This window comes from Odontomachus brunneus, unplaced genomic scaffold (assembly GCF_010583005.1).
Source record: "Odontomachus brunneus isolate Ranch 3 - 2012 unplaced genomic scaffold, Obru_v1 Obru_scaffold_176, whole genome shotgun sequence".
Lineage (NCBI taxonomy): Eukaryota > Metazoa > Arthropoda > Insecta > Hymenoptera > Formicidae > Odontomachus > Odontomachus brunneus.
Genome location: NW_022639626.1, coordinates 432372 through 443499, shown reverse-complemented (window position 1 = coordinate 443499; position 11128 = coordinate 432372). Strand labels below are relative to the sequence as shown.

The window sequence follows — 11128 nt, the reverse complement described above, 5'->3', positions numbered from 1 at the left end:
CGCTAAACGCGATGTGTGTTTGTAAAAACACGCCTGACCGTAATATCGTCCCGCGAACGCCGGCTACGGCACGGCGGCAAAATTAATTCGGCACTGTGCGATTCCGATTCCGATCGAATGTCGGGATTTCGAGTATTTTTCAGGAAGATACTTGGGAAGCGCCGCGGATATTTCCGGGGGAATTCAGAGTCACGGACGGAGGAGAGGCGACATTGCGCCTCGCCGATACTCCAGCCGGGAGTTCGTCGAACTTAGAATCTATATCGTGAATACGCGCGAGAACGACCGTCCGCCCTCGCGTGCAACGCTAAACACACAAAACGCGCGCTTAATCAAACGGAGAGGGAAACTCGTTCGCGACCGTAGGCAACGACTGAGTAACATTGACTGCGTAGTGCACAATGCACAGTCGCATCACCGGATGAGAACGTGCGAACGTACGGCGAGAAAGAACACAGCCCCACTACGTACTAGGCGAAACTAAAGTCCCGCGGGATATTACGCTTAGCAGCGGTATGAGCGGCCGTGTACGCCTAGCTGCTTACGAAGGCAGGTGGCGGTAGACAGGTGAATGTGTTGGCGGAACGCAGGAAGTGCCAGAGACAGAGAGGCAATACAAAAGCCCCCGATGGGGACGACAGTCGAGGAAGAAGATACAGAAAGAGAAAAAAATAGAGTAAGAGAGAAAGAGAACCCTTCGTGTGTCAGCGATAGAATTTAAGAATTTCCTTCCAAAGCCTCCAATTCCAATTTTTCAAGAACAAAGATTACGCGTTTATCATGAATTTCTCGTAGCTTAGATAAAACTTGAATTAGATTAAATTAGATAAAACTTTGTAAAACTATCTGCGAAAGTGGCTGACAGTACTCGAGGAAGAACACAGCGTCGGAAAACGTCCATCGTTCTAATCGCACTCGACCTCGTGTCCTATGAAGCCCCGCTCCCTCGTATCAGGATCCCGCCGCGCTAAGTAACAACGTGGCGTTATTATGCCGCTTGCGATTCACCGTATACAGAAATAGCTCTCGCGCGCACCTTCTTTTGCTTCTTCTTTCTTTCTCTTGTCCTACCCATGCATACATTGCTGTTAGCAAGTATATTCCTAGTAAACAAGAAACATTACGTTGACACTTTCGAATGTCCATTTCATATGCATTTTCCAATGTTTTTACGCAATATACTGTAGAAAAATGTCTACTATTATTACTCGATAATATAATGTATCTTTTTAAGTATCATAAAAAGGTATGCAAACGTATTTTATGACAATGTAAGAACTGCATATCTAGCAACGACTAAGTGTTGTTCTGGTAACATTAAATTAATGAGTTTTTACTCACTAGGCAAGACGCTATTATATCTTTCACAATCAACTATTGCACACAAAATGCAACACTTTTCTTTACTAATACATGGTGAAGATATTGTCTGTAAAATCGAAGTGATGAAGGAATAAGAAGTGCGAGAATATCAGCTCCAGATTGTCCATTCTGACTAATCTTTAGCCAAAACAAAAAAGTATTGTTAAAATTCTATACATATACATATATGTCAATTATAGAATACGAAAATACGTATCAACTAAAAAATACTGTTGTAAAAATGTAGCTTAAAATTTGAAATTTCAAATATAAAGTTTGTGTATTTTTTACAGCGTTACACGAATATATATCACGATCTATTAAACGTCCAAATTTGTATTGAGATTTGTCAAGTTATCAAGCATGAACGAAATATAATATATGAATAGCATTCATATTGTTTTAAATAATATATTTTTTATAAGGAGTATATCCCTTTTTTCAGTTTACATACCAATATATTGTTATAAGATTTCTTTTTGGAGAACCATTCAACGTAAAAGTAAAAAAGTCCTTCCGGTTTCGATCGTTTGCTCGAAGTAAAGGAATCGGCGTACAACATTCGTCATGAGATAAATAGGAGCTTAATTTTTCTCCTTTCCCACACAGCAGAGATATCCAAAATATATCATAGAGATATCCTTAAGATATATTTGGAGTATGTGATATCTTCAAGATATCCCTATGATGTATTTGGGACATCCTTGCTGTGTGAGTTGTAACGCAATTGTAACAAATTTGATAAAAAAATAAATTTTCAATGTAGATTCGATTAAAAAGTGAGGTTACACATGAAGCAACTGCTACTTCTTATTCTTATAATTTCAAATATTTAAGCTAAAAAGAATAGCGAAGTTAATATACTTGAAAAGGAAATATTTTGTGCTACAAGATACTTCTAGCAGCACTTTATTATTATCATTTTTTTCGAAGTCATAACCTGTTGAATTGTATGTATTATTCGGTAAGAGTCAAAGGTACGTTTCATTTATCGTTGAGTTCTACTACTTAAAAGAATAAAAGTACATTTCATTGAGTCGTACTACGTGCTCGAATTTTTTATTGAAGATAGTGGCGGCTCGTAGCAAAGACTTTAGAACTAATAAAAATAACAAGTCTAATTTTTAGGCTCAATAAAATCGAGCGGTTAACAGATGACCTAGCGTCATCTTGCGTTCTTTTTCCAAACTACTTGTACTCTTCTTTATGCACTAGTGCAGGAAGTACAATACGTAGAAAGCTTGAAGGTACAAATCTATAACGTGATCGCAGTAACAACTTTGTGCGTTTTACATGCGCTTTATTTTGTAACATCAATAGATATTCAATATATAAACTTTGTACAATAACTGATATGCATTTAGTACATATTGAATATTATCCGAATTGTATTTATATTTATGGAAAATATAACACATTGATGTGATTATACCAATAAGTGTTATTTGTAGTGATACGTGAATTTACTCGTAAAATACAATGTCTAATGCAATAAGTGGCAAGAACCTATTACGACCAAATGGACTACAGTGTAAAAATTTATATGAATACTTAAAATCACGTCCTCCAGACACATTGAATAAACTGTATCACAAGCCGCCTATATGTTTGGCTGTGTATCGCGAATTACCTATAATCGCCAAGCATTATGTTATGAGACTGTTGTTTGTTGAGCAACCAGTGCCGCAAGCGGTCATAGCTTCATGGTGTTCGAAACTGTTTTCTGAAGAGCATCAGAAAGTAGTGCAAATCTTAAATGAGCTGTATGTGTGGAAAGAAGCATCTATACCTGGTGGTCTACCAGGTTGGATTTTGAACAATACTTTCAAGAAAAACTTGAAAATTGTATTGTTGGGAGGTGGTAGACCATGGACCATGTCGAATCAATTGGAAACTGATAGTAAGCCAAGAGATGTTGCTTTCTTGGATTCATATGCATTAGAGAGATGGGAATGTGTTTTACACTACATGGTTGGTTCCCAACAGCAAGAAGGTAAAATTGTTTCTTAGGTTTTTCTAAAAATATAGCAATATACAAGTATATTATGCAAATAAAATATTTAACATATATAAACAGTAACAAAGTTCTGATATATTTTTTTTTTACAGTCATGAGAAATTACAGGATATATTTATATTTTTTTTTATTTCAACATATTTTATGTTTGCAACAGGTATATCTGCAGATGCTGTTCGAATTTTATTGCATGCTGGCTTGATGAAGAGAGATGAAACTGATGGAAGCCCAATTATAACACAAGCTGGTTTCCAATTTTTACTTTTAGATACAGCTTCACAGGTAATTTATCAGTTTTCTCTTTCTTAAATCTATAAATATAAAATATGTTTGAAATATTTATATAACCAGATGATAATATCATCATACAATAATTTGTTACAAATACTTTTTTTTTAGGTATGGTACTTTATTTTGCAATATCTCGACACAATTGAGGCACGTGGTCTTGATTTAGTAGAATGCCTTACTTTCTTGTTTCAATTAAATTTTTCTACTCTTGGTAAAGATTATAGTACTGAAGGTATATCCGAAGGTCTCTTGACATTTTTACAACATTTAAGAGAATTTGGACTTGTATACCAACGAAAACGCAAAGCAGGAAGGTAAATATATATTCACATAAATAAAAAATATTACTTAATACCACTCAAAACTTCAAATATTTATGATTTAATTAATTTAATATTCGTTTCTAGGTTTTATCCTACACGGTTAGCATTAAATATAGCTACTGGTGAAACAAAGCCATTAACCAGGGATACAGATAAGGAAGGATATATAGTTGTAGAAACAAATTATCGTGTATATGCTTACACAAATTCTAATTTGCAAGTTGCTTTACTTGGACTTTTCTGCGAAATGTTATATAGGTATAGACATAGCAGTTACTTTACAAAAGATTAAGATAGAAAATGTTCAAAGACTAAAAATTCTTCAAATTAACTTCATGTACCATTTGTGATTATAGATTTCCTAATTTGGTTGTATCTATATTAACAAGAGATTCTGTAAGACAAGCATTAAAAAGTGGAATAAATGCTGCTCAAATAGTAGGGTACGATTATAATATCTAATTTCTCATATAAATAAGTTATATATAAACTGTTTTATATACATACTATGTAGACATTATCTCTTATCAATTTACAGTTACTTACAGCAACATGCACATGGTAAAATGATAGAGGCAGGAACACCTATATTGCCTCCTACTATTGTAGATCAAATTATGCTATGGGAAAATGAAAGAAACCGATTTTTATTCAATGAAGGAGTTCTATATAGTCAATTTCTTTCACAAACTGACTTTGAAGTTCTTAGAGATCATGCACTTACAACTGGAGTATTAATTTGGCAAAACGAAAGGTATTGATTAAAAGACTTTGTAGTTTGTGATTATTTTACAGAACATTATTAAATATAAAAAGATATTAAAAGATTAAATAGTTAATGTCGTAGTCAATGTTAATATATAATATTTTTCATATCGCAGGAAGAGAACTATAGTAGTTACCAAAGTAGGCCATGATGATATAAAAAAGTTTTGGAAACGTTATTCGAAAGGTTCAACTTAATGTTTGAGCAAGAGCCGCAGCAACGAAGAAGAAACATTTTACAAACACTACTGTTCAATTTCTTCAATATACAATACAAAGAAGTCGTTTTAAAAGTGCCTAAAAAAAGTAGAGAATGAACGAATCCTCGAAATAAACTAGCAAAAGCAATTCTTTTCTAATCGCAATGCCAAAAAGACTTCATTTTTTATTTCTATCATGAATTACAATATAATATTCATAAATTGGTATAATTTTCTTCCCCTAAAGTATGTCCTTAATACGTCGAGTATAAAACAAAATATCAATCAATACATTACCATTGTTTGCGACTTATTTTTAGGACAAATTTCAATATGAATAAAAAATGTTTTTATTCAGATATAAATGCGAAATATATTCGTTGTTAATGCATCTCTGTATGTATCCGATAGCAACATATGAGACAAAGGACAAAGTTTCAAACATTCGTTAAAACTTAACATGAGACAACATCCCAGACATTTGGCGAAGAGAGAACTTGTTGTCAGCGCTGTGGTGCAGCTTTTGGTTTTGGCATTTTTGATAATAAGCTTTGAATTTCCTCCTTTTCGTCAAACCTATTCCACAAATCGTATAAATTTATTATATATCGTGCTATTTCCTGAATCTTTTCCATATCTGCATTTAATTCTGCAAACCACGATTTATGATCTTTCTGCAATATTACACAGGCTATTTGCAAACAACCTGAAAGAGAAAAACAAATCAAAGTTTCCTTACAATATTAGATTGTTAGAAAAAGTACAAAGATAAAATCATTACACTTACCAATTGCTATTTGATAAGGTGGATATAATAAACACACGTCAGTCCTTAAACTATCATTAATAATACGCCATGCAAGAGTAAGTAATTGATCATCCGGTCCCACATCTTGAATTAATGTTAACAAGGGACGGTATGGTTGATATACTATTAAACAACAGTCCAAATGCTCCAATAGATAAAATTCGCATTCCAAAATATGATTAGTACGATATGGAAATTCTTGCGAATACGCATAATTAAATTTGCTTTTAACTGAAAATAAGGAAAAAAGAATGATAAATGCCATGGCAGTATTGATCGTTAATAATTTGTAAAAGGAGCTGTTTATTATACTTACCTACAGTTTGGCATATTGTTATCAGTCTAGTATTAGAAATTACTCCAAACTCTTCCACCTTTGATGCTAAGAAAACTGAAGTAGGAGCTAATAATAAAGGATCTATGCATTTCAAACTATTACGGGCATAAAATCGTTTAAAATAAACCGTTGCAGTAGCTATCACTTGTTGTCTCAACTTTAATTGTTCTCCCAGAACTTGTATTACTGTATAATATTAAGAATAAATATAATTATACATCGCTGTGTAAAACTCAGAAATTATTATTTATGAAGATTGACTGTTACATTCACAGACATATACCAAAAATAATAATGTTGCAAAAATTTCATTCTTATAAAAGAATAATAATTACAGGTTGTATATACAACAAATAACTGTAGAAGAATAGAGTGATTAATTTAAGAAATAAAAATCTATCAAATTGGGATCATAATTATTGAATTATACACCAACGCAAATTATTGAATTATATACCTATATGATACACACCGATAAGTGAAAATTATTTTTAACTAGTAAACTCTTTAGTATAAGTCTGCAATTTTTTACAAAGTAAATGTTATTTCAACTTACAATTAGAGAAAAAAATGAATAACTTTTGATACTCTTCTTCCGTTAATATTGATAGATCATGTTGGCGTTCTCTAACCAAATCTTGTTTATCCAATAACCATTGTTGACTATTAAATATAAGAATTTTACGTATATTGTAAAGAAGCACATTCATATACATATACAATAAAAGTTTATAGAGATATAATTCACAAAAAATTAACTTACTGGTGAGAGCTTTGCCAAAAATTACCGGCCATTTTATAACAAAACAGTAATTAGTTTGTAAGCTTTGATACGTCGGATAGTGCTGATCGTTGAGAATCTTCGTTTTTGTCACGTCGAATGTAACAATAATTCTCTTCACATCTCTCTCTTCCAAACTGATTTTGCGCTCTTTTAAACATAGGTAAACTAATGAACAAGTTTTGTTTCATGTACAAAATAGAATGCTGAAGACAAAGTTGTCAATATATTTCATAAATAAATATGTATCTACACAAAATAATTATTCAAATCGTAATACATTAACCAACAACATGACGTTTTGCCTTCGTAAGTGTTTAGAAACGGTATAAAGAAGATTAAATAACTACTAGATGGACGTCTCACATAGCAGTAAGAGACGATCGATCGATGTATCGATGATCGATTCAATTATGCTCTCGATATTTTCATACTCAATCTGTATACCGATCATATTTAAAAAAAGAGATCCTATATTACTCAATTTCATTATAAAATTTTATTGGCATACAACTCCTGTATGTATGGAAAAAGAATAATCGCTCTTGAATATTACTTCTTTTTATATATATTAATTTATATTTTATATTACGAATATCATAAATTTTTTAATTATATTTCAAATATCGTTTTAGTTTCTTCGTCTAAACATCAGCCATGATTCATGAATATCTAGAGACGACACGTACAATGGAAAAATTTTAGTGACCCTAAATCTAGTGACTGTCGAATCCTTTATGATGTTGGTGTTATCATGTTGTTTCACTTGTATATATGTACGTATGTGTATATGAAACGTCTCAAGTTTCTTTTCTTCATTATCAAAGATAGCAATCAAATCCTTTCATTATTTTCATTGAATTCCTATATAACAAAAAAAATATCGATCTTGAAGTTTCAAAATGATAAAAGAGGTCTTCTTGTCCATTTACGTGTTAAGATATGAAGGTAAAATTTCCGAAAAATGGTTATATTTTAAGATCAGATTTTACACACATACACACACACAGATTTATTCTGAAAATATCTTCACAAAAAAGCGAGATATCCTACAAAGTATCTTACATATTTTTCACTTATCTTACAGTGCGTTAGTCTTCGTACTATTCAACTTCGTTTCTGCAATATATATCCTGCATCTTTGGTAAATGGCGTTGAGATATTAAATTACCGGAAGCCACATATTGAAGGAAGGAAGAATATCCTATATCTATCTATATATAACTCGCGGTAAGAGAGATTCACAAGATATATTGCAGGACACGTAATTTCTGACACGACTAAAATCGACTAGATGAGGTACGTGAATAACTCGCGTGCTGCAATGGTTAATATTTCCTAGAGTAAAATTTTTCGATATTTTCACGATAGCTACCCGATGAAAAATTTTTCATGCAAAATTATGTATGAAATTTGTCCATACATAATTATGTATAACAATATATATAATTACATATAAATCTATGCGTAATTATGTAAAATTATATATGAATTTATATATATTATTATACATAATTATGTATAATTACGTATATAAGTAGAATGTATGAACATGAATGTATGAACATGAATGTATGAACATGAACAAATTTGATACATAATAATATATAATTATGTATAATTATATATAATTTTATATAATTTTATATAATTATATATGAAAAATTTTTCATTGGGTATAAAGAACGGGAAAAGAAAAAAAATCAATATAGGAGACATGAGATCCTCCCTCGTCCCGCACAGGTCTCTGACAACCTGTAGTTATCGTGGCTTAAGATCGTGTAACGCGTTATTAACCACAGCGCATATATTACCTGAGCAAAGAAGCGTTGTCTGAATCTTGATACAGGAACAAATGGCGCACAAACAAGTCGAAAGTAATACAGTCGGCTATGAAACAGAGTTAATATTAACAAGATCTTCGTGTCAGTCAGCGGTTGGCCGACTCAGAGTACATTCATGAAGATACTGTTGTCGATCGTAATATCTTTCATCTTCGATGTGTCGGGAGGTTTTCTCAAGATAATACATACACTTTGTGATTCATTAGAAATTAGCGCGCGGCTGAAAATCGAGTAGGAAAGTATTCTCCCAGATAGTACAATCTACTAAAAGATGTTTTAAAGACGTCCAAAAGATGTCCTTTATTCTTTTTGGATGTCTTTTGGACGTCTTTTGGACGAGATATCTTTTAGCAGTTTGTGCTGGGCTCATAATAATGTACTACAAACAGTTCATTTCAAGCTGATATAAACGTGAACGGAGATCGTGCGTTTAATTTCGTGAGTTTTATAAAAGAACATTCTCTAAAACATTGTTTTGTATCAATTGCCACTTGAGAAATCGATCGATCCGTTATCGTATCATTATACATCATTATTATAACGTATTTTCTTTATTTTATTTTTAAGATTTATATCACAGATTATTTAAAAAGATCATCCAGTCTTGCTTAGAATTTTACTTCTTGTATCTTTGTTTTTTACAGTCAGCAATATACGTCATTTTTAACAGAGATATGTGCAACGTTATAAGCGTGCGCGTGTAATGTGTTCGCAATTATCATTGCTGATTTGCACTTTATAAGATTCTCGGAAACCTGGCATATCATTATGAGACTGTGAGTGTCTAATCATATTACTGATTACGACTGGAGGTCATGTAAGATTATTCATCATAATTTTTAATAATAAAAATGTAAGATTAATGAGCTATGAAAGCTTTCTTATTCAATTTTTACTGCTATTATATACTATGATATGTCTTGTTTCATTTGTCTTTTCAGAACGATCATTGTCTCTTATCGACTATCATTGATATATTTTTACACATTCTCTGGAGAAAGATTATATGTATGATTACGCTGTTATGGGGAGAAAGATGATACATGGGACAATAATTTACGCTGGTAATGATGAAATAAACTGTTAACTTGAATTTTTTATGAGAAATTTATTTTATATTAAATATTTTATATTAATTATTTTATATTAATATAAAAATTATTTTATATTATATATAAGGAATTAATATAAAAATTATTTTATATTAAGGAAGTTTGTCAGATATTTAACCATATCTCTGTTAGTCAGATAAATAGTTCAGGTTCCTGGCTCTTTCCCGCGGCCATTTTGATTTATGATGTTACAAGCAAGAAAATACACGTTAAAAATACTTAAAAAATACACGAAAATTAATTTTTATCTTGTGTTATTCTGACTGAAGACTATAATGCAGATATATATTACATAAAGCCCGAATATATACTCTATGAAACTTCTTTAATATTAGCAATTAAAAAACAAAGATACAAAAATGTGACAAAATTTCATAGAAAAGTGAAGTAAAGAATGAAAATTTAGAATAGAAAAGTAAAGTTTCTGCGAGATAGTCTTCCAATACTTACAAATTAAAAGTTATTCAGTTTTTAAGTACAATGTATGCGCGCGCAATAGTATAAAATCGACACAGTTATTGAGCATATATTGCTTTACAGAGATATTACATGTTTTGCATTGACGGTTGGTAAAATACACGTGCTGCCGATGGTTGATTACGTCGGTAAGAAAAATTCTTTTTTTAGTCACTTGTAATTTTATAATTATACAATCATCTTAAATTTTAAGATTGCGCATAATTGCTATACATATTTAGTTTAGTTAGATTGTACATAATTGCTATATATTTAGTTTAGTTTCCTATTATTGCATATTTTACATGCTTATCTTATCAAAGCGGAATAACTTCATTGATAATAATTCACTCGTGTACAAAAATTATTTACGAATATTTCCTCAAGGTTCTTTCTTATTTAACATTATAATTCCTTTAAAACTATAAAAATTAATCACTTTATTTACAACGACCATCTAATATATCGATTGATAATTAATCAATCACTGATGCCAACGATAGACGATTAAACACATATGCATGGAAAGTTAATTGAAAGTACATTTAAACTGTTAATTGAAGACTTTGTGAGCGAAGGTTCTCCATCAGAGATAAAATATAATAAAATAGAAGCACAACAAGTGTAAAAGCAAACAATTATGTTCATGATGTACTTACATATATATATACATTTGAAAAAAAAATATATAAGTACTAATGCAATTTTCAGATGGCCAAGTAATGCAAATTGTTGGAATCTCTTTCATACTTTGGAAAACAGTGCTTTTGATGCCTCTCTCTCTCTCTCTCTCTCTCTCTCTCTCTCTCTCTCTCTCTCTCTCTCTCTCTCT

The 11128-nt window shown here is 31.4% G+C and overlaps 2 protein-coding genes and 1 long non-coding RNA gene across 3 annotated transcripts; 2 read left to right on the top strand and 1 right to left on the bottom strand.

The window, feature by feature from the left end:
- Window positions 1-2595: 2595 nt before the first annotated feature.
- On the top strand, window positions 2596-5184 carry LOC116851441 (general transcription factor IIH subunit 4). The gene is made up of 7 exons (XM_032830824.1): window positions 2596-3355; window positions 3537-3661; window positions 3779-3984; window positions 4078-4251; window positions 4350-4436; window positions 4532-4747; window positions 4875-5184. The coding sequence occupies exons 1-7, from the start codon at window positions 2842-2844 to the stop codon at window positions 4954-4956; spliced, it is 1404 nt and encodes a 467-aa protein (XP_032686715.1). The 5' UTR covers window positions 2596-2841; the 3' UTR covers window positions 4957-5184.
- Window positions 5110-7229, bottom strand: LOC116851444 (cyclin-C). The gene is made up of 5 exons (XM_032830826.1): window positions 6867-7229; window positions 6660-6766; window positions 6083-6289; window positions 5746-5997; window positions 5110-5664 (listed from the first exon to the last, which is right to left on the bottom strand). The coding sequence occupies exons 1-5, from the start codon at window positions 6896-6898 to the stop codon at window positions 5462-5464; spliced, it is 801 nt and encodes a 266-aa protein (XP_032686717.1). The 5' UTR covers window positions 6899-7229; the 3' UTR covers window positions 5110-5461.
- Window positions 7230-7681: 452 nt separating this feature from the next.
- On the top strand, window positions 7682-11123 carry LOC116851446. The gene is made up of 6 exons (XR_004379585.1): window positions 7682-7832; window positions 7972-8183; window positions 9373-9545; window positions 9670-9792; window positions 10381-10445; window positions 11008-11123. It is a non-coding gene; the product is annotated as an uncharacterized LOC116851446 (long non-coding RNA).
- The last annotated feature ends 5 nt before the right edge of the window (window positions 11124-11128 follow it).

Excerpts from the sequence above, each read along its gene's own strand:
- LOC116851441 (XM_032830824.1), top strand. The coding sequence starts at position 2,842 with ATGTCTAATGCAATAAGTGGCAAGAACCTATTACGACCAAATGGACTA. Across the intron at positions 3,356-3,536 it reads TGGTTCCCAACAGCAAGAAG|GTATATCTGCAGATGCTGTT; the intron begins GTAAAATTGTTT and ends TGTTTGCAACAG. Across the intron at positions 3,662-3,778 it reads TTTTAGATACAGCTTCACAG|GTATGGTACTTTATTTTGCA; the intron begins GTAATTTATCAG and ends CTTTTTTTTTAG.
- LOC116851444 (XM_032830826.1), bottom strand. The coding sequence starts at position 6,898 with ATGGCCGGTAATTTTTGGCAAAGCTCTCACCA. Across the intron at positions 6,767-6,866 it reads TTTTGGCAAAGCTCTCACCA|TCAACAATGGTTATTGGATA; the intron begins GTAAGTTAATTT and ends TATATTTAATAG. Across the intron at positions 6,290-6,659 it reads ATTCATTTTTTTCTCTAATT|TAATACAAGTTCTGGGAGAA; the intron begins GTAAGTTGAAAT and ends AATATTATACAG.